At 38.2% G+C, this 23,831-nt stretch overlaps 1 protein-coding gene across 1 annotated transcript; it reads left to right on the top strand.

Moving 5' to 3' along the window:
* Positions 1-1,707: 1,707 nt before the first annotated feature.
* FBXO30 (F-box protein 30) lies at positions 1,708-11,379 on the top strand. The gene is made up of 3 exons (XM_010145915.1): positions 1,708-1,813; positions 8,187-10,281; positions 11,176-11,379. Exons 2-3 carry the CDS (start codon positions 8,203-8,205, stop codon positions 11,377-11,379), a joined length of 2,283 nt encoding a protein of 760 aa, XP_010144217.1. The 5' UTR covers positions 1,708-1,813; positions 8,187-8,202.
* Positions 11,380-23,831: the final 12,452 nt, after the last annotated feature.

Here is a 23,831-nt window from a genome sequence, read left to right as displayed (position 1 = left end):
AGTTGGAGTGACAGATTCGTTACAAATAGGATCTTTTTAGGAGTGTGCCTTATTGGCATAGCTGTAATGCTCTTACAAAACTTTGGTTTAGCTGAGTCACTATTGTCATTGGCTGTGGAATGTGTTTAGATGGGAATGTTCAACTGGAGTCTTTGGGGAGAAAAGTCATAGTATAAAGCCTATCGACATTTGGAAAAGACAATCTAAATGATATTATAGAACAGAAATTGATGACTCATTGTACGTCCTAAAACTCTGCACAAACTTGTGTTGCAGATCTTTGTGTTTTCCAGTTCTTCATTCAAGTTAAAAACATTGAAAGAGGTTTGCTAATTATGAGATAAATTCACCTATCTCAAATAGATGATGACAGGAAGCAGGGAATCTTTGTTTAGAAAATAGTTGTTTGTTTGGTTTTTTTAAAAATTGGATATTGTTTACGATTTCCATTGGTTTCAAAACCGAGCAGCTTGGCAGGGTAAAAAGCCTTACAGGTGCTGCAAAAAAGGTCTTCAATTTCATAAGAAAGTGAAATACCTGAAAATATAATAGGTTAAAGTCATTAATACCATCTCCTTTTCTTTTGTTCTACTTCTGATTTTTCAAAATATTTTGGGACAAACTCCATCTTTTCAACTTTAGTATTATGTAGTGTACTATGTGGGAGGATTTGTTGTTTTGTGTACCACCTACTTTTGGTGTACAGTTTTCAGGACATCGTCTACTAACAAGGGTGTATTTTTAATAGAAAAATTAACCTTATATGTACAGAGTACATGACATCTGCATTTCAGTCTGGGATCTTAGAGGGAAGTTGTGTTCACATTCCATTTGTTTTAAAGTTGTTTTCTTATTTTGCTGTGGGAACTGGATAAACTTGTGTAGTAAGACCTGATACAGAATATTAATAAATATTAACAAATACAGAGGTCAGAAATTGTGCAGCAACATGTATGAATTAAAATACTATGTAAAAAGGATTTTTGGGGGGTTCTTTTATGTAGCTAAAACTACCTAATGTAATAGAGAATGCATTATTTTTTCCAGTAGTTTGGTTTCTGATTTCTTAGAAATGGCTATTTTCTTTTCTGTTTTTCTGAAGGATTTGTGAGATGATACCTGGGGATAAGGATATCAGTGTTCCTTTGGGTATTTCTCCGTAGTTCCAAGTTTTAATGATAATTCCTAGGTATGAACATATGGAAGAAGTGGTCTGTTGTAGTGAAGGCCTGTTAATGTTAAGCAGTTGCTTAATATTAAGTTGTGTCTGAAGACTGAAGCTGAACAAATTTTAACTAAAATGCAGTTTGTAAAAGAATCAGACTTTATTTTTGTTTTTAGTTCTCCAGCTGTTGCAATCTTTAATTCAAGTTTGGTTTTTTTCTTAAGTGATTCATGGTGGACCAAACCAAAGAATTAAGTGAAGTAGGTCAGAATAATAATGTTTAATAATCTATTCTAGTCTTAAATATAAATAGGTAACCATCTAGTGTGACTAATAGCTAGCAATAACCTAAAATGACAGAACTTAGGTTGCGCTTACAAAGTCTGTTAAAAACTTGTTTATTTTTCCATAAAACCCACAAAATATTTCAACATTTGTAGCTTCCAGGTAGTGTAAGCACATGAACTTTTCAGAAGATTGTACATACAGAAAACAGTCTGTACACCTGAAATGAAACCTCACTTTTGATCTCATTTCTTGCAGAGTCTGCAGCAATCAAGGAGTCGCACTGAGTTCAAGTTCAGAAGTGCTTTACACATGAAATCTACTGGCTCTCTAGCTGATTCTGCCCTGTCACCATCTCAACAGGTAGAGTGCTTTTGTGCCCGAGCCATGCAGCAAGTGTAGCTGTTCCTGGTGGTTGTCTTGGGTCAGTGTGTGGCCAAAGGTACATTGAGGCCTTTGGGTTTCTTCTTTGGGGAATGTGTCAAGGAGGCAAGAATGCATGGCAGATCTGTCACAAAAGTACTCTAAGGAAAAGCCTAGTAGTTTTTGTTTTGATTTTTGACACTCGTAGAGTTTAATAGTGATAGAAGAAAGTGTTTTATCATTCCATTCTGTGAAATTCCATGGTGCATTCGGTGGAGGGTCCGCGTCAGTCAAAACAGTGTTTTGCTTTGAGTCATTTCCCCCTTGAATTCTGGTGTGGGTTTTTCTGGCTGCAGTGATTTGGGAGGAAATATCTTACTGAATTCTCTGCATGGGCAGAAGATGGCTTGCCACTGGGGAGGAAGGCACTTCCAAAGTTTTACTCAAAAGAATGCAAAATACAGGTCAGCTGCTGTAGTAGGATATTTGGGGCAGGAATAGATGTGGAAAAGCTTTTCTTTAAGGTTGACGTAAAAAAGTTGCACTTCCTTGTAACTCTAATGTTTGCTATTTTTAATGTAGTTATAGACATTTTGCTTTGTTTTAAAGTTTTGATCTGGTTTGGTTTTGGGGTAGGTGGATAAATTTATGCTTCAAAAAGCAGTTAGTACATACTCCTTCAGTGCTAGATCACTGATAAAACTAGAATATTCCCAGAGGTATGTGTATCTCTGAGGTTTTATTGCAGTAAGCAGCCATGTTTTACGCCTGACTGTTTTCTTTCTCTTTTGTGTAATACATATAAATTGCTGTAGACTATGATGTTAGTGGTAGAATTAGAATACTACTATGGGCTTTAGTAATTCAAATTCCTTCTCATGTGTTCAGTGAGTAACAGAAAAATAATGAAGACTCATTCTAGGATGACCAATATGTGTAATCACTACCAGGCAGGGCAGCTGCTCTCTTTGTTGTGGATGAATTTATGTTTGAGAATGCAGTGAAAACTCATCTATCCAAATGTTGTGAATATAGTTTTAACTTCTCTGATCTGCTCAGTTGTAACAGAATCCATGGGTGACCTGATAGACGTGGGGGTGGTAATTTGTATCCCACAAAGCTTGAGATTTTAAGTGTGGCATCTGAAAACATTCTGCTTCCTAGAAGTATGGCTGATGTAAACTATTATGAAGAAATAGAATTCTTCACAAAGTTCCTGTCAGGAGCTTCTCTTACAAATAAGAAAGTTTGTACAAAGAAAGAACAATTATCTAGTGTATAGGATACTAAAATATGTATGGCTACATGTGCTACTCTATTACCTGTGCAACTGAAGCACATACCTTTAATTTGTCACCTCTTAGTCATGTTATTTCGTATTAATAACTAGCAGTTTGTAATGTTGTTCTTTTGAAGTTACCATTTTAAAGAGTTGTTGGAAATTAGTGTCGCATTAGATTAATTTTGCAGTATGTCCCCATTTCCTGCATTTCCAGTACTATGGAGAGACATCTAAGCGGGATTTGAGGAACCCAGCTCCCTAATATGAGGACAGGGGCTGCTCTGGCTTTGGAGAAGCCTCAGGATGGGGCTGTTTAACCTTAGACTTCGTGGAGTCTTGAGGAGTAGAGCTAGAGCATCCTCAAGCGGGGATGACAACTAGTGGTGGCATTTGCCATTCTGCACTTGAAATGGTGTCGAAGACATCGTGTTGAACCTCCAGTTCATGTTTTTCATCGGTTATTTGAAAACAAATGAATCAAAAAAGACTTCAAACCAACCAACCCACCCAAACACCACTATCCCCCAAACTCAAAAAGGGAGCGTAACACGCATAACATAAAAACTTAACGCAGCCATGCTATTGTGGTAATCCGCTGAGGTGCTGGGTTTTATATAGAAAAATTGTTACACTTGTGCAGGATAGGAATCACAAGACAAGAAAAGCTTACCTTCTAGAAGACTTAAAAGCTTATTTAAAGTGTTTGATAGTTAGGCCTGTTAGTCAAGGTGAATGAGGGTTATTCTTCCTCTTCCCTCCTCTACCTCTTGGCTCTCCTCTCTACCTCTTGCTCTGTTTTTTTCTTACCCTCATTTTTAACTACCTGGCACTTAAATCTCTCTTTCACTTGGCCAGTTCCTCTCTGAAAGTTTCTGCGTCTTACCAGTCTTGTTAGCCACTCTTCTAGCCAGAGACCTGGGTATAAGGTGGAAGATTCAGAAATACGGCAGCCTACTCCACAGTCTCCAAAACAAAAGGGAATTTTTTAGAAGGTTTGCATATATTTGGCTGCTTGTGGGTGGATTGGATGCTCCTGGGAGTTTAAACCTGTAGTACTGCTTGTGTCTTTCTAGTCTTCTTCCTTAAACCAGTAATTTTAGAACCTGTTGGTGTATTTAGTCCAGTCTGATAGAGGGAAGAGTCTCAAAGATAGTTGATCTTCGGGATCAACTCTGAGATCTTTATAGCTGTGATGAATAAAAGGTGGCTGCCTAACGGAGGGTTCCAATAGTAGTAGTAGTTGCTGTGATTTCCTATCTTACTGGCACCAAAGAATTCATGTAGGGGAGAGTAAGTAAGCAGACTTTGGGTTTGATAATGTTAAGTACAGCTCTTTATGCTTTGTGAAGTAGAAGAAAGTGAGAGCTCTCACTTGCAGCTGAAGTATTGTGTGGTGACTGAAACCCTTATTATGCTATTTTAATGTTTGTGTTACAACAGCAACTGAAAATCATGTGGATATAGCAGCTGGAATTTTAATCCTTTTAATTATGACAGATTTTCAAAGCATGTTCTGGCTGATTTGGTCAGCTGACTGTATAGTATGTACAATAACATCAAGTGATTGCACGAATTCTGAAGGCAGTGGTCACCTCACTGGAACGGGATGTATTTTTAGGTTTCTCTGCTAGTAACAGTCGAGTGTGTGTATCTTGTATGAACTGAAGCTTGTTGCTGGCACAACGCTATCAGGAAAGGACAGCTGTTCTGTCTTGCTGTAGTCATTGATCTGACAGTCATCTCACTAAATTGTGGCAAGGAACACAATGGTGTATAAACACTGTAAACATTATTGGTACATCTTTTAATGACGGCTATTTTTTTTCAGGTCAGCAATGACACTCTTTGCTAGCCTTTTCAATATTCTGTATCAGAGGAAATGAAAGGACTTTGTTACCTTCAGCACGAATTTTCTTTATCTCCCCTTGATCCATCGTTTTTTTTTCCTTTACAGGGCAGTGTTTGGGAAGAGGGTGGTTCTTGTTCTCGGTGTAGTACTAGTGATATGTTGGGTGTGATTCTTCAAAGGACAATGATTCACATGTGGAGGCTCTTAATTGATGAATCAAAGAGGTGCCAAGTTCTGTGGTTCACAGCTTACAAAACGGAGTGAGTTGTAACCACTTGTTGGTTATTGAATGTGCTAATTCTTGAGGTCTTACCCATTTATTTCACCACTTTGATAGGGTCATTTGGTTTTTTGCCTTTGGACATAATTATATCAAAAGCCTTAACTAGTATAAGCAGTCCAGGCGCTCATGACTGCCCAAAACAGCTGTTGAAGCCCAGGTTTTAAAATAAAAAGCATGCAGAAAAGAACATGTAATACATATAAAAGGACGTTGTAGTAGGCTAGAAATCAAATGTGACATTCTGACTAAATTGAAGTTCTGCAGCAGGTGATGCAAACTTAAGGCTTGTAAACAGGACATGGAATTTTAGTCAATGTCCTGCTGATGGTCTGTTGATGTCCAAAGAGATGTAAATTTACATATTTAGTTAAGGAGCCAAAGGATTTGAATTTTAAGAGAAATAGCAACTAATTTTAAATTTCTCAGTGACCAATAAAACTCTTGTTTACAGAAACTGACAGAATAGGTTACTTCAGCTATTCAATTGATTGTGTGTATAATCGCTTCTTTATAAAAACAATTGCAAACATTTGCTATAGACCTAAATTAGCATCTACCTGTTCATAAAATATGTTGTTTTAGGGTCTGCTCTTGCTTTTTATATTATCTGTAAGTGGTATTTGGTGTTCTCACCAAGTTTTTTCCCCCTTCTTATGCACAATTTCATTTGCTTGTATGAAATCATTGAGTTTTGGTGAATATTAGCTTATGCTTGAAAGGAGTCCAGAAGCCTGAGAAAAGCCAGTATCATCATGCCGCTCAGGTTTCACAATCTGACTTGTAAAGACCAAGGTAGTGTACTTAGGATCGAGGGTCTTTTATTGTCTCAGTAGAATGTTCTTCTGTGTAAGCTCACATAGGCTTATTTAATAATCACATAGATCGTATTTAATGATGATTAACTAACTTAGGGTATGTCAACACAAATACTGCAGGCAAACACAAGCTCAGTTTGACTGTGTTGTGAGCTGTCTGCAGGTGGGCCAGCTTTGGCCTAGAAGCTATAGAACAGCACTTGCCTAACAGTGTGCGCTAGCTAGCACGCCTGCCTTCTGCTGTCAAAGTGGCTTACTTCTGGCCATCTGAAAATGAGCGGGGTGCGTAGCTTTTTGCAAAGAAGGTAAATGATACTTTTTATTTTAAAACATAATTGTGGGTAAATGATAAAATTAAGCCTTGTTTCATAAAATTAGCTTGTTTCATGGGAGCGGAACTGTGTTTAGATGTGTGAAGCAAGGGCTGAGTTAGGGTTCTTGCATTATAAACTAGCATTGCCTTTTTCGGGGTTGTTTCTACTTTGTGTGAAGCGCTTTAAAATACACACATAACCTGAGAGCTTCCTTTTGATCTCTGATCACCTGTTGACTTAAGGAAAACTAGTTTGGTTTCAGTATTGACGCAAAACTGAAGTTTTCTTTGGTCTAGCGGCAGGCAGGCTGCTGTATTTTGCAGGAATTACTTAGTGCTTTGCTGGAAGAATTAACAATATCTCGGAGAAATAAAATATTTTTCTCTTTTTCATTCTTTAGTGAATGTGTTTCAGCTATTTGCAGTAGACACTATCTGACTTAACAGGGCAAGTTGAAAGCAGGGTGTATGCCAGAAAGGTTTGCTAAAATTTTTAGCAAGTCAATCAGTCACTAAGTTCAGTGACTGATGCACTGGACAATTTATTTCAAAATTAACTTGTTACTCAGTATATAAATATTAAGGTATGGTGGAGAAAATTCAGCTGTGTTTTGCCTGATAAGTGTAGCACATATGCTTCTTTGTTAGAATTGTTCAGTAGAGTGGGTGGGTAAAAGATCTGAGTTACCCAAATAATGGCGGATGGGGGAATGATGGAGGACTGATTGCTCTTAAAATTGGCACGAATTTCAAAGCATTAAAAGAGTACACGTGAATGAAATGTCACATATATTTATTTAAATGCTTTAAATTATTTAAAGTTGAGTGCCTAAAATGCAGTTTACAAAAGGAATAATACTAAGCAGTTTTATTTTTACAGTTTAGAGTATTTTGAATTTAAGAAGTTTTAATGCATTAAACGTTACATGTTTAGTCTGAAGAGAATGTATGAGAGTACATGTTAGCTAGCAGAATAAGATAAGGAACCACTTGTATTAATCTTAAATTTGTAAGCATTTTATTTTTCAAGAAAATTACTGGAGGTGGGGAGGGAGGAAAAGACGGAACTAAGTGATGCATTTTTTGATACAATATTTTGATATTTGGCTCTGTGCAAGTCATTCTCTGATGTTTCTGAACTGTAAAAATAAGAGAGGAGCTATAGGCTATAGATGAAAAAAAAGAAGAGTGGCTATCTGTCAGAAGTGTGAAGGAAATGAGAATGGGACAGGGCAGGGGATTGGCATACATGCTGAGAACTGCATGAAAAAGTTGTCAGAAGCTTAGGTGGTAGCAAGCAGCCCAGGGAATGGGTTGTCTCTGTCTAATCAGAGAACTGCACTTGAGGATGAATCTGGCTGCCTTTATTTCATCTCCCTACTTTGCAGAATAGGGTTTATGATGGTGGTAGTGGTAGTGATTTTAGGTAGAGTAGTGGTTTATGATTTTACGTAGTAGGCTATAGTCAATGATCATGCATTGTTTTTCATTGAATCATCATTTGCACTGGGCACAGGAAAAGAGCAATTCCAGAGGAAAGGATTATACATTTTAATCTAAATTGCATATATTATACCTCGTGAATAAATGCATGGACTGTGTCTTGAACCTTGATATGAATGCGTGTCTTTAATTTTCAGGTGAACTTTTAAACACCATTTCTTTGAGATAAAATGTCACATACTTTTTCTCTTAAAATAGCTACTGATCAGTTTGCATTGTGTTAACACATCTCTCTGTACACATAGCAGATACAAAATTGCAATTAATTGTAATTATTAACAATATTGAGTTAATATTCTATGCTTTTGTCTCCTTTCTTTTCACTCAGAATTGGATTTACAGTCATGGAGGAACATCAACAACATTTACACTGTGTGAACTGTGTCAGCCGTCGCTGTATGACCAGACCAGAGCCTGGCATTTCCTGTGATTTGATTGGCTGCCCATTGGTTTGTGGAGCGGTTTTTCACTCATGTAAAGCTGAGGAACATCGCATGTTATGTCCACTTGAAAGAGTGCCTTGTTTGAATAGTGGCTTTGGATGTCCCTTCATAGTAGCCCGAAATAAAATTGCTGATCATCTAGAAGTTTGTCCTGCAAGTGTGGTATGTTGTACCATGGAGTGGAATAGATGGCCAGTGAGTTACGCAGACCGAAAATCTTACGAAAATCTGAGTAAAGATGTTGATGAAGTGGAGCAGCTAGATATGGCTTTAGCCCTTCAAGACCAACGCATGTTATTAGAATCACTTAAAGTAGCAACTATGATGTCAAAAGCAGGTGATCAGATGCCAGAATCCAGAGAGCAAACCTCTGTGAAATCAAATACCCCAGATGCAGTTCATTCAAATGGTTTGATGCCTGTAGATGAAGAGTCGTATGGTGCACTTTATCAAGCTACTGTAGAAACAACGAGGAGTTTGGCTGCTGCTCTGGATATCCTGAATACTGCTACAAGGGACATTAATATGTTAAGTTCAAGGCTCTGCATTTCACCACATGAAATGAAAGAAGATACTGACATTAAAGAACAGACTTCTAATGGCATTATTCAGGATGAGAAGTCTGACCACGAATATCCAGATGAAGATAACATGGGAGCAGTTGGGGGAATTAACTTAGATAGCCTGAGTCAAAATTCACCAATGGAGCAAAATGGTTCTAGTGATATTTGTTATGATGTAGTGGGGGAACATGACTTAAATCTAAACCTCAGTAACTCCTCGCTTTTGTGTAATGGCTTTTATGTAGAAAATGAATGTTCAAAGGTGTTGGAGCAGAATGAAGATCTTGGTGTATCTAACTCAAAACCATCCAGTGTAGCAAATGGTGAATGTACAGCATCCCATGATGATGAAGCATTGCAGTCTTGTGACTCCTTCCCTGTAACAGCACAACTTAAAGAAGTAGTATCAGCTGATCACTTACTTAATGGCAATGTTAATCATTTACTACTTCCCCATAATGCTAATGAAGAAGAAATGTTAGAGAGACAAGTGGAGCAAGAAAGATTAAGAAACGTAGATGCATTTTCACTTTTACGTCATCGATCATACAAATTCCTTGTTAACCACTATTGGTCTACACCAAAAGAAGACAAAGCTGTTGATACTTCAGATTTGGAGGTAACAGAAGATCCTATGGGTCTTCAGGGGATTGATCTAATCACTGCAGCTCTGTTGTTTTGCCTAGGAGACTCTCCTGGAGGTAGGGGCATATCAGAAAGTCGCACTGTCGATGTGTATCACGTTGACTTTGGGACCCAAACGTTTTCTCTCCCATCTGCTATATTGGCCACAAATACAATGGTGGGGGAGATAGCTTCAGCTTCTGCGTGTGATCATGCCAACCCACAGCTCTCAAATCCAAGTCCATTCCAGACCCTTGGACTTGATTTGGTATTGGAATATGTGGCTAGATACCAAACAAAACAGCGTTCAATGTTTACATTTGTTTGTGGACAGTTGTTTAGGAGGAATGAATTTTCATCGCATTTTAAGAATGTGCATGGTGACATTCATGCTGGCCTTAATGGCTGGATGGAGCAGAGGTGTCCTTTGGCATATTATGGGTGTACATATTCTCAACGAAGGTTTTGTCCTTCAACACAAGGGGCAAAAATTATTCATGACCGCCACTTACGGTCGTTTGGAGTTCAGCCTTGTATATCCACAGTATTAGTAGAACCTGCAAAAAGCTGCTTAATTGGACTACACAATGACCATCTGAGTAGTCTACCTTTTGAAGTTCTGCAGCACATTGCTAGTTTTCTAGATGGCTTTAGTTTATGTCAGCTTTCAAGAGTGTCACGTTTAATGAGAGATGTGTGTGGAAGTTTGCTTCAAGCACGTGGAATGGTGATATTGCTTTGGGAGAAGAGAAGGTACCCAGATGGAAGTTCTTCCTGGCAGATAAAAGAAAAGGTAAGTTATTTCTTTATTCTGAAGGTGAAAGGGAAGATACTAAATTGGCCATGTCTCTGCTTTTTCCCTTAGTATTTCCCCTAATCCCTGTTGTTATTACTGGTTTTTGATGTAATATAGCTTCAGGAGACAGATTGTTGTATAGAACGATAATTACTGAAAATTGCTGGAGGATGGTTCAGCCTTCTCCACACTTTAAAAGGTAGAAGTTGAAGGAGAGTCTGTCTAGTTTTTACTTGATGTAAATAAACCTACCTCTGTTTTTCCAAGATTTAAAAATATTAAATCATTACCTCATGACTTTAATATCAAGATACCATTAAAGTGGGAAAGCTGCCTACAAAGTTTGCTTTTCTTGAATTTATACTGTTTACAGCAATTTTAATTTTTGAGATCCTATCCATTGCCATGATATTGAGTGCCTTAAGTATGTAAATAATAATTAAAACTTTTGGGTGACCTTCGTATAGTACACTTTTCACCATTTAACCCCACTTACCCTACCCTACCCACGCCCCCACCCCGCACTCCCGGAACCGCAGAGTATCTGCAGCCATCATTTTAAATGGGAGAAGCTGATGATTTCAGAAATGGATCATTGTGACTGGTCGTGCAATAGTTTGTCATTTAACTTCTGATTACATCTGCTTTGTAGATGCAGAAAGAATTGCCTGTCTGTCTTCCCAGTGTTCAGAGTTGGCTTAGAATCTGAATGGGCCTGGGAATGACTATACAAAATTTAGCACTGTATGGTTTTGTCATGTTGATTTTTAGTATGATTTATATTAGACGCAAAACATTGCCTGAGAGTATTATAGCACAAAACATTTAATTTCTTGCTCTGAGTTCAGGTACCTTAAAACATTTTGAGCTTAAGTGCAACTTATTTTCTAGGTTTGGCGCTTCAGTACAGCCTTCTGTACGGTGAATGAGTGGAAGTTTGCTGACATCGTAAGCATGGCTGACCACTTGAAGAAATGTAGCTATAATGCTGTAGAGAGAAGAGAAGAGGCCGTTCCGCTGCCATGTATGTGTGTAACTCGAGAACTCACTAAAGAAGGACGTTCACTGCGCTCTGTTTTGAAACCAGTTCTCTAAATATTGCAACCACTCCAATTGCACATACACTCAAGCACCTGATATAACCTCGGTAATATTACGTGACACTTTATTAATGTACTAAAGATACTTTCTAGCTAAATCTACTCTGTCACTGTGTATATAAGGTTTGAAGTGACATTTATTTTTTATAATACTGTTTAGCTGGAAAGTAATGAAAGTTGCCTTAATGTTTGAAAAACTTGGAACTTGCTGGACAGGGTAGTTTTATCTAACTTATATAATTTAAGAACAAAATCCTAAGGTGTGTTTTCTGATTCACTGGTGCCCATGTTGCTGTTGACTGATAACATTTCAAAAATGGCCTCTAAATGGTATGCACACTTACATAGGAAACACTGAATTGTAGTGAGACAAAATGCTGACCAAATGTACTGTCTGTATTTGGTCTATTTTTTTAACAAATTAGAATCCAAATATTCGAGTGATAAGGAAGAATTCAAAACTTTATACTAGATGTCTCAAACACAGTTTTAAGCATATCTTTTCTTATGAAATCAGTGTTCTAATGCTCTTCCTAGTTAACAGGTGATCTAGGATCAGCTTTTTTTTTAAATTTTTTTTTAGTAATGATCTAAACAAACTCAGATTTACAGCAGCTTAATTTTAAGTATAACTTTCTTTTGACGTAACTGATTATTTTTCTTCTGAACTATTAAGTTATTTTACTTCTGGGAGCAAAACTTTTAGAGCTAAAAACATGGAATACTAGTTTTTACTCTCACACCTACAATGACATTGGTATCAAATGCTTAAAATGTTTTTCCTTGTCCTGCAGTTGGCTGAGGGTTAATTTGCTTGAGCAGTCAGAAATTCAAAGTATGTCATGAACAGTTACGAATTTATAATGCAGCTAATGAAAGGGCTCTCTTTACTTGTTCTATGGTATTGTGAGGTGTATTGTCTCCTTTTCTGTTAATTTGTCTAAAAATGCTGCTTTTATGAGGAGCATTTTAAATTACTGGTATGTATAGCAAATGTATCATCTTCATAAGATGAGACATGATTTGTTAATTGCATAAGGCATATCAGAAACGTATGTTCAACGACATCTGTTAATCGAACAACTCCAATTTGCTTCCAGTCTTCCATAGTAAAAGATCTTACAAAGCATTTGTGAACAGAGAATACACGCTGTGAAAAATGGCTTGGTATAGCAGAACTGTAATAACTCAAACTGACTTTTCAACTTGTTTGTGTTAATGTTGGTGCCTCTAGCCTGTTGCGCTTAGCAACTGTGCCACAGAGCTAAAACAGAAACAGACCAGAGCTTGGAGCAAAGAAATACAGTACATATTTCCATTATAGGGAAAAAAAGAGACTATTAAGGAGGAGATGTTTACAAAAATGGCTAAATTTATTACTTGTAATTTCTGTACTGGACTTTTGTTTAAGGCTAGTCTGGCTGCAGTTCACAACTTTGGTATCTGTGCATTTCCTATTCTGGGTCCAGTCCAAGTGAACATTCACTGCCTTTTCTTATTCAAAGTGCTACAGGTGCCCAGAACGAAAAATAAATCTAGTTCTTCAGTGCCATGAGTTGAAATTAAAAGAGATCAAACAGAAGTTCTGCCTGGATCTTCAAGCTACATGTTCTCTTTCCACGCTTTCTATTTTTCAGCTTGGAAAGTGGAAAGGAGTAAACCCTCTACAGCAGTTAGCAATATTTGCAGTAATTCTTAGCTGTTACCACAGTTACCTGGAAAGGAGAATCTAGATTAATGTACAAATCTGACTGTACCAGCTGAGATTTCAGTAGGGATTTTCAGTGCCCCCTGCCCCTGTTCTCCGAGTGCATTGAAATGGTCATTACCCACAAATTCTTCAGTACAAGGCAGGAGACAGACTTTCTTCAGTTCTTGCCTTTTAGCTCTAATGGCTCCTTGCTGCTGCTCTCCAGTGTTAAAAGTAGTGGTGTGACTGGAAGGTTCTTGACTGTTGAGGAATTTATGCTTGCAATTATGGCTAAATCTATGTTAAAACATCTGTCTTCGGTTACTGGTGTTTTTTAGTCAGCAATGTGGTGGATTTGGTACTCAGCATTCTTTGGCTACCCAGAAACGTGGTAAGTATGGCAGGCAGACACGTGTCTCGGTCGCTTAGGAAAAGAGGGTGTTCAGTTAGAGGAGCTGGTGTTGGTAGAATCTCGCTTGTAGCACAGTGCAGACCTACATCTGAAGTACCATCAGCTGTTAATCTATTGAAATGAACTTTTTAATTACTTGGTGTTCTTTTTAAGAAATAACACTATTTCTCAAAACATGCACTTTTGTTTTCAAATGTAGATACAGGCTTTTTTGTTAAATTAGTTTATTTTTTATGAGAATCCAGAGCTATTAAAATATCAATGTTGTAAACAAAATCTCTGCCTTGTAAACTGCTCCAAATGCAGGAATACAGAATAGTTATGATAAAAACTTTTTTTTTTTACACTGCTATGCAGTTTGTAAAAACATCTATGGTGTATAGTCTATCAAAATGTGGCTTTTTCACATCTGTCCTTGAATTTAAAAAACGTCGTATCCCTTTCCTGGTACATCTTCCTTACAGCATAAACAGACAGCTATTCCAGTCTTTCTTTTACTTGATACCACATTGCTACTTTGTTTAAAATACTATGTTTTCAATCATTATGCAATATTTTTTGCAACGTCTGTTGAAATCTTAATAAAACTTTTGGAGTTTCTCTTTTAGCATGATTGTACTTTTTTTTAAAGCTCATCACTAGCCTTCCACTGTTCAGACGTGGTGCTCGATGCCTGCCTATAGGATTCCAGTAAGCACTTACAGAAATGAATCTATTTAAAAACATTGAAACACTGCATAATTCGGATTGATTAATAAGTATGAAGATTAGTCATTCCTTTTTAGACTGTATACCCATTTCTGTTGCTGTGGTCTATTATGCAGCATAAATCCTTAATTGTGGAAGGAAATCAGACTGCATAACATTGAAGACTTGTATTGTACCTTGTAGGCTTAATTGTTTTTTATTCTGAACAATAAATTGGAAATATTATCTGATCAGTATGATACACATGCTACCAGTTTGCAAAGAACATTTTCACAGTATTGTTTCATGAGTGAAGTTTTCTGTAGAAAGTTGTTGCTTAAAATGGTACAGAAGAAAAATTTAGGGTAGTTTTTAGGTGATAGTTGTAGTTCAGACTGTGTGTGGAATGGCAAAACAGAAAACAAAATTTAAAATCATTAAATAAGAGGACTGCCCAGAAACTGACCTTTTGCCCTGCCATTTGCTAATATGAGTATGCTAATCATCTTTACAAATAAATATGTACCTATACTCATAAATCTGATAATAAATTAATCTAAACTGTGTTAAGTAATGTGGTGTGACTCATGGTTTAATTTCAGCCATTACAAACTTGTGGCTGTTTTACTTTTTAGACAGGCCACATTAGCCTTCTGTTTTTTTTTTCTCTCCATAAATGGTTTAGATATTCTGCTGCGTAAGGAAACGTTTTGTCTCACTTTAACTTTATTAATGCTTAAAGTATTCTAGAGAGTTTGCCTGTATGTTTTAGCTGGCTTTTCTGAGAATATTACTGCTAAAACAATCTTCATAGGATCTTATCTGCTGAGTGTACTTTCCTAAAATGAGATTTAAGTTTGGTGGAGAATTCACTGTTTGCTGTAATATCAGAAAGCTGATATAAATTCTGAGTCAGAATGTCTGTTCGGGCATTTTGATCATCTTCAGATGAGCAAAATCTAGTGATTGATTACAGCACTGAGGAAAAAATAGCATTCAGAGAGTGTTCATAAAAAGTTAATGGAATGTAAAGCAGAAACAGTTTTAAGAATGAGATTCTCACAGTGTGACTGACTGGCATGTGGTGAATATTGTAGCAGTAATCCAAACCGGAGAGGAAAGCAAGGAGAAGTAGGCTTAAAATAACAAAGACATCTAGTCCCAGCATAGAGACTCTTTCTGAGGGCCTCTGTGAGAGTGCTGGGAGTTTCTGACTTGGGCACGCTGCAGCTGTGTGTTACTGATGATTTATCAGCCTTCCCGTGATAGCAGGATTTACCCTTCTACTACTTGAGCTCTAATGTGCTTTAGTTGTAAACTGTCTTCAAGTGCTGTGTGCGTTCCTCAATCAAAAGTCAGTTGAAGGCAGTCCTGTCTTCTGACCGCAAGATATGTATGCGGTGTAAGTTCTATGTCCTTCTGGTAATATTTGAGGCAATATTTGGAAAGAATATTAGAAAAATAAGGTCTTTTGGATGTAGAGGATTCACCTGCTTGGTTTCCATCAGTATTTGCCAGAAAAAGGGAACAAAATTGTGTCAGGGGATGCAAGAGGCAGAGTAAGAAGACATAACTTTCACTATAACTTGCTTAATGGCCTGGTAGTCAAGAAAACATTATTAGTCATCATTAGAGGCACTATGAAATGTGACAGCAAAAGTTCACACCTCTGCTATTTTGACAAACCAAATTCTGCAACCCATGCAGTAGTAGGTATGTGTCTACATTTAGCCCATACCCAGGGCTAAACTATAGCAGTTGCTTTATCACCCAGTGACCCCTCCCCAGCTGACAAGGGGGATGGGGAAAAGGAGAGGAGAGCCTTGGGTCGAAATAAAAACAGATTTAAAGAAACAGCAAAATTAATACTAATGCCACTATGAAATATACAAAGTTATACTTAGCCCAGTGAATGTACAGCGGTCACAATAATGGCGAAGGCAGTCCTCAGGAGCAGAGCACCTCCAGAGATGGAGAGGAGCAGGAGGAGAAGGAACAGGAGAAGAACCCATCCTCAGCAAACTTCCCCCTTCATGATGAGCACTACATTTCTGGTTTGGGAGACACGTGTGAGCCTGCTCGGGTCAGCTGCCTTGGCTTTTGCTGCTCCTGGGTGACTTGAAACTTCTAACAGCATGTGTACCGTGGCTGGCCTTTGATTCTATCGCAGTGAAACCAGGAATGTCGGCAGATTGGTTATAACCTCAGGTAGTAGAAAAAATTATGTAAAAGAAGCGTGTATGATTTTACTGCAAAATACATAGAAAAAAGCTAGAATTCCTGAGGTGTGAATTCATATAAGGTTAGATTTGTAGAAGCAATCAGAAAAATGTTTTTTCTGCCTTGAATGTAATTTGGTGTTCTGTGCTTCATTTCTTCCTAAACTCTACTTTAATTTAATTAATTTATTTATTTTAAACCTTATATGCATGAACAGCAGAAAAATGTAATAGGAAAAGTTGCAATGATCTTACAAAATTATCTCAGTTTGACAGTGTCATAAGGTAGCATCAAACTGAGAAATCTACAGTGTAAAAAAAAAAAAATGGAACACAAAGAATAGATTGTAATACACGCTTTTCATTTAAGATTTGCCTTTTTTCCCCCCTAAGGTACATTTTCAAGAATGTAACAGAAGAGCTATCTTCAAGCTCACGGTGATTTAAACAGAGAGAATTCTGCTAGCAAGGTGAAAGTTGGGTTGTGTTGTTATTTTCATGGGGACATCCCAACAAGGGGTAGGCAGCAGAACAAAACTAATCTGACTATGTATGTGACTGGTTAGCAAATGAACAGTCAGCGACCTGGCACGAATATACGTTGGACTTTGTTCAGCAGCATTAATGTTTGATTGTTATGTGTTGTGTAACCTGAATATTGTGTTCTCTTTAGTATTGTGTTGTATAGTTGTGTTCCCTGTGTCATTCTGGAGGTCTTTGCAGGAAACAGGAAATAATGTGCCACTCGATGAGATCTGAACCTTGCTTAAGGTAAAATATGACTGTTGCCAACTGTGGCAGCTGTTTGTGAGCATAGCTGTCTTGACTTTCGGGTCACTGTGTGTTGAAAACTAAGAGATGAGTGGATGCCTTGTTGGCTAAGCAAGCTTGTTGCCTAAGAAGGCTTTACTTCTAAGCAAGAATAGTTTTATAGGTATCTCACCGTGTATGTGATTTTTGGTATGCAGCTGAGTAGGATGTTCTTGAATTAACAATGCAGTAAGACTTAATTTCTCAGCGGATGGATTGCTTACAGATTTTGTGATAAAACAGTTTCAGTCTAAGTGACCTTTACCATGGACTTTAGTTAACTGGAGTTGCAACTTGTAATCATATTTCTCAGCTGATGCCATTTTGGATAAATACAGAAGCATTTATGTTAAAAGTTAAAAACTAATCCAACCAACTAAACCAAACAAAAAAAAAAATCAAACAAAAAACCCCACTCCAACAACCAGAAAAATTCCCAGTGATGGATTTTTCATCCTGTTTCTCTATATAAACATTCATTAATGTTTGTTAGGAGACCCTGGCAAGTAAATAGAAAACTCAGTTTCTATATTTTTTTCAAACTAAATCTACTGCATATAGATAAGAAAATGCATCATTTAATGAAAACCGAAACAAAATGCTTTTACAAAAGCTGTGTGATTAGCAGTGTCACCTTTTTACTGTGCTTTGACCTTCAAATAAAGCTTAAAGATACCAGATTTGCTAATTTTGTAATCCTAATGTTTTTAATTCTCTTTGACAAGTTTGATTATGTAAACCAAAAAAAAGTCAGGGCTTTTACAGGTGTCTGATGGGCTGTTTTAAGTACAAGATTCTGCCATTGTGATTGTAGGGCGTCTTTGCTAAGATTGTGGTGGTTATTGTACCTTGCACATGTAAGGAGATCATCTTTTCAACCCTATATTGAAGGTCATGGAGAAGGGTAATTCTCATGGATAGCCATGGTCCTCCATACCATCTTGGAACTTTTCAGTTTTCTAGGAGTCACATTGAACCTACAAAAATCTAACCATATGTCAGTGCTTATCTATTTAATGTTTTACACTTCATATCTTTTATTTCAAGTACTGTACAGGTTTAATAGGATAAACTGCTTTTACACTTAGTAGAGAAGTTGACACATAAAAACCCCAGAATACTTAATTGTATCTATGCTTGAGTGTTCATCTTTCGAGTAATTTGGAACATCTGCCAGATGGGTGTCCCATTCTAATGTTAACCAATTCTGAAATCATTGTCTTTTCCATCCAAGGTGGGGCAAATCTCTGGATCATTAAATTTGTTTTTGATCATCTGGTCACCTGAATAAAGTCTTGGTAAAGTGGTAGGGGGACGAGGCAGATTGTAACCAAAACACCAGTTCTCATTCTGGCTGAGGCAACAAAAACCTGCCTTATTTTTAGAAGTTCCTGGAGTCCTGCTCCTCAGTTTAACCCATGAGAAGTTCTATGGGTGCTCCTCCTTAAACTCATCACCTTTGGGAAGTGAGTCATGCAGGTGAACTCATGTTCAAAGAGTTACGCACACCTGCTCTCCTCCAAAATAATTAAATGAGGCAAGAGACTAGCAACTTGGTCTACTTTGGTTAAGTTGAAAGGTTTCTCTTTAATGCTTCGGTATGACAGAGTCCCTGTGATCCTTGGTGATTGATTCTGGGAATGGGAAGCTCTCCAAAGTTTAGTAAAAGTGCATTTAGTAGCCCTTTACACACCAGTGAGGGCTGTTTTGTGTTTTTGCAGCCATGTCACAGGAAATCTTACTTAAGGTCTTGGAGTGGTGCTTCTGCTTGCAAACTCACCAGGTTAATCTGATCTTGTCTCTTCACAAGGATATTCTTTGAGTGTGTGATCATCTGCCTCCTGTTGAAGCTAACAGCCTTTCTGGTGGATATGATTCCCACTGAATGATGTAGAAAATTCAGCCTTTATGGCAGATTCTGTTTGTGCAAGGTACCTTCTCTCCCTCCACGTAAATGTTGTGCTGTCTGCATACTTCAGGTTCTTCCATGGGATGTTGTCTTGCTGCCACTGAAATAAAGAGGTGATTCTACCTGATTGACCCTAAGGTATGTGTATCCAAGATTGAGGCCTTCCTCCTTGGGGGTGTCAGGCGCGATTTGTCTTGAACAGAACTATGCTGGGTTTATGTGGCAAGGGCTTGGGGTAGCAAGGCAGTGGGGATGGGAGAGGGAACCTCTGTGAGAAGTGACTAGGGGCTGCCCCATCCTGAACACAGTTGGTTCTAGATGGCTCTGCAGCAGACCCAGTCCAGGCCAAAGCTAGCCCATCGAAGAAACTGGTGGTGCCTCTGTGAAAACATGTTTAAAAAAGGGTAAAAAACACTGTGCAGCAGCTGTGAGAAGAGTGACAAAAATGTGAGCACACACCAAAGGTCAGTGAAGAAGGAAGGGATCAGAGATTCCCTTGCAACCCGTAGAGAAGGCCATGGTGACTCAGGTTGTCCCTCTGCAGCCCATGGAGGACTGCACAGGAGCAGGTATCAACTCTGCAGCCCATGGAGAACCCCATGTCAGAGCAGGTGGATATACCTTGAGAGAAACTGTAGCCTGTGGAGAGACCATACAGGAGCAGCCTCCTGGCAAGAGCTGCAGCCCATAGAAAGGAGCCCACACAAGAGCAGGTTTTCTGACAGGACCTGTGACCCCATGGGGGAACCATGCTGGAGCAGTATGTTCTTAAAGTACTATATCCTGTGGAAAGGACCCATGCTGAATCAGGTCTTGAACAGCTGCCCATGGAAAGGTCTCATGTTGGAGCAGCTTGTGAAGAACTGTAAAAACTGGAGAAGGAATGGCAGGGAGGAGCTGTTACCAACTGACCACAACCCCCATTCTCCATCCTGCTCTGCTGTTTTGGGGGGTAGATGAGATAGAAGAGTTAGAAGTGAAGCTGAGCCTGGGAAGAGGAGAGAGGTGGAGGTTATCGTGTCTTTAGTTTTGCCTTTGTTTCTCACTGTCCTACTCTATTTTTAATGGGCCATAAATAAGTTTGCTTAAGTCAATTCTATTTTGCTTGTGACAGTAATTGGTGAGCAGGCTCCCTGTCCTTATCTCAACCCGTGAGCTTTTCATCTTATTTTCTCCCCATCCTATTGAAGAGGGGGAGTGAAAGAGTGGTGGGTGTCTGGCAGCCAGCCAAGATCAAACCCAAGGACAAAACTCATTAGAAATCATTTCACGTTTTTTGTCTCTGTGGCAAATTGTTTCTCAGGTGTAGTTGCTTCCACTCAAAAGGAGAAATCGTGTATAGGAAAAAGACTATTCTGTAGTCACTGGAAGACTATTTGAGATGTACTGTCTGTGTGTGTGCTTACGCCATTTCTGATGGGGCTTGGAAGCTGGCAGAAACGTGGAAGGGCTTGGGAGGCTGAGATACAAGGCTGACTCTTGCTTTGCACCATGTATGAGATGTTGAGCTCCTGTGACTCATCAAGATAGGTGAGCACCACCCCTCCTACATGAGAGCGGGAAGGACCTGACTGTGTCATGAAGGTCCTAGCTCAGACTAAAAAGTTCTTGGTTTTAAATTACAGAATGTGTATGTACTCATAGTACGAACTAGCAATAGCAGCAACACTCAAGAGTAGAGGAAACAAGAAAGTAGGCTATCAAGAAGCAAAATCTGAAGTGGTTGAACAGTTTTGACTTGGGGTTTTTATCTGGAGTAGGTGTTGAAGCCTTAATTATATTATAAAGTTATATTATGGTTGCAGTGTTAATGATGGAGTAAAGTGGGTTGTGTGGCACCTGGCAATATCATTCAATTACAAAGCTGTAATTCTGTTTCGCAGGGGAAAAAACGTTTTTTATCTGTATTTTCTTTCTGTTTTGGAACAAAACACAAACTTTTTGGTGTTTTATGCCACGAAAGCAAGCAAGATACAGATGGCCAGAGTAGAATGGTTGGGGCATTTCATATGTGGAAGATCCAGTTTGTTTTGTCTCCAAGTGAAGCAGAGAAGGAACGTTCAATAGTAAGGTACCGCTTCTCATATCATAATCACAGGGAAAGCTACTTCTGAGTTCTCTCTTGCTTTCACCTTTCTCCACACAGAATGTTTAATGTTAAATTATTCCACTACATTAAATAGTCCCAGAATAATACAGAGAAGCCTGTATGGAATAGTTACTTCGTATCTAGGTCAAACAAGGTCAACAAGTGTCAAACAAGGTTAGACAGAACATCCATAAGTGAAATCAAATGTTGGTAAGACATCTTCAAGCTAGATGGAGAATACAGGGTAATTTACACTTTGACATTTAGTCAGCCTGCTTTTGGCATATTCTGTTTGAACTTAAGACCCTCTTAACTGACAGTAGTTGGATGAACAACTTAGTGTTAATTATGGTAGGTACTGAAAACAGCACACAAAGCGGTTGAATATTCCCTGGCAGTTGTAGTGACCAAAGAGAGCTCAGGGAAAAGTTAACAAGGGGCCAACTGAAGAGTGCTCTGCTACTTTGGATATCGAACAAGTACCTGATGTTAACATGAAGATTGTACGAGATGTTTTTCTTCACAGTTTGATGTACTGTATCAGGTTAAAGTGACCACTTGCATCCATGGAGGTAAAATTTCAGAGTTGTGCTCAAGCTGAAACACCCTGAGGAGAGACTGATTAAAGTACTGAGAATGTTACCTGCTGCACATTATTATCTGAGGACTCTCTCCCATGATAAGGGAGTTACCTGCACCCAGACACCTGACCACCACGCTGATAACTGCAAGGTACCGCAGAATAATGAGTTACCCATCAGTCAGCTGAGTCATCATGGTAGTGTTAGATGTGTTCTGCTTTGCAGCTGGAGCAGACTGAGAGAATTTATCTTGTCATTTACCAGAACTCACCTAATGACACATTACTCCACAAACAATTTGACTGAGGAATCTCCACAGGTTATGCTAGAAGCCAAAACCCAGCCTGTACTGTTGTTGATCCTATCATTGCCGAAGGCACTCTCCCAGTGGATTTACTGTCACTTCTGTTTCCCTCTGTGGGATTAAATGCTAGTCTGTTGGTTTTTTACATCAGTGTGAGTGGGATTAACAACAGAAGTTAACAATCTTTTTCAAAATGCTGTTTGATGATGATTAAATTAGAGACCTTTAAAGTTGCTGTTAGGCTTCAAGGGGATATTCTAACTCATCCATAATAAAACTTGAGTGAGGAAAAAAGAACTTATTGCTCCCTGTGGATCATAGAGATATAACCACATTGAAGTGAGATGCTAAAGCTGTGATTACAGTAATTCTGTGAAATTCATGCAGAGTTCATTTTATGCTTAATTGGATCAATATATCAAACATTGGTTCCTATTTCCTAGAATTTATGTAGGTAGTAATGTTTGAACAAAGATGTCCTACAGCAAAATGAGTATTGATAAATACAGAATAAATGTAATACAAACCCACTCATTCTTTAGTGGTATGGACAGAAAGCTTAACATAATTTGTTCACTTAGAAAAGACTGCCAGGAACTTGTTTATCTGACTTAGAAGCACTGGAGTGAAAAGTGATGCTAGCTGGATTTGTTATGTAAATACAACTTCTAACAGCTTTTTGAGTATTTTTGGTCTCAGTGGATAGAACAGTCTTAAGTTTGTTAGCTACAGGGCTATCTGTTGTACATATTCATGTTCTGGCATAGGGTAACTTTTACTAAGCTCACTGGAAAGCGGTGTTTATGGAGAAACGAGTGGATTCAGTTGACTGGCCTGCAATTTTCAGACTATTCTAATCCAGGTCATACTGGTTGCTGCTTAAAATATGTCTCAGTTCTAGAACAAAGAGCTAGTTCTGCAAATCTGAAATAAGCTCTTCTAGGTGATAATGTGCAATTCATCCATCACTAGTCAGCTGCCAAGTCAACTCAGTAGCTTTCCCTTTTATAGTCCTCTGGCTGATGACATGTCCCTACAGAAAAAGTTGTTGTATTTGCAAGCATTTCTGATAGGCAGAGAAGAATTGCAATGTGGAAAAAAAAAAATATCCAAATCAGTAGCTGAAGTTTAATTAGCCCCTTTAAATTTTGTGCTGATTCTATGTGAGCTTTAGTGAAATCCATAGAGCTTTGCAAAAAGCATGGCTGAGAGCCGCAGCAGCAAAATGATTAGCCTCTCTTGAAGCTTACGGAGTCCAGACAGTGAACAGTTTCTTTGCACCTTCCCTTTTTTCTTAATTTCTGTTATTTTCCTTGCATTATTCTAAAGATATCCCCCTGGCTGTCCCCAGTGAGACTCCTGATTTGCAGTCATACTAGCCTAAATTACATATGTAAAAGAGCACTATTTAATAGCTTTATAAACACCAATTATTTCTATTGTCATAAAGTCTTAAGCTGAAACTTGTTAAATACCCAAATATATGGCTTAAAGCATAGAACATGAAAGGTGCATTTCCAGAGGGACTTAATCCTTTCTGTGCTGATCAAATCAATAGAGGATACTGGTTTATCTGTTACCCCTAAGAGTTAAAAATTAGCTTTAGGCTTCCAAATCAGAGTCTTCCAAATCTAACTTTTGCTCAAGTCACTTTGAATCTTCTTACTAGTAAGTGAAGACACTGACAGTGGTTTTTTTACACTAAGGTGTCAGAGAACCTCATTTGATAAGACAGATCGGTTTAAC

Source organism: Buceros rhinoceros, unplaced genomic scaffold (assembly GCF_000710305.1).
Source record: "Buceros rhinoceros silvestris isolate BGI_N320 unplaced genomic scaffold, ASM71030v1 scaffold30971, whole genome shotgun sequence".
Taxonomy (NCBI): domain Eukaryota; kingdom Metazoa; phylum Chordata; class Aves; order Bucerotiformes; family Bucerotidae; genus Buceros; species Buceros rhinoceros.
The sequence above is the reverse complement of the archived record's forward strand: the minus strand, read 5'-3'. Positions and strand labels throughout refer to the sequence as shown.

What these genes read in the sequence shown, in the direction of transcription:
- FBXO30 (XM_010145915.1), top strand. Translation starts at nt 8,203, where the DNA reads ATGGAGGAACATCAACAACATTTACACTGTGTGAACTGTGTCAGCCGT. An exon ending in CCTGGCAGATAAAAGAAAAG is followed by an intron (nt 10,282 to 11,175) that starts GTAAGTTATTTC and finishes CTTATTTTCTAG; the next exon opens with GTTTGGCGCTTCAGTACAGC.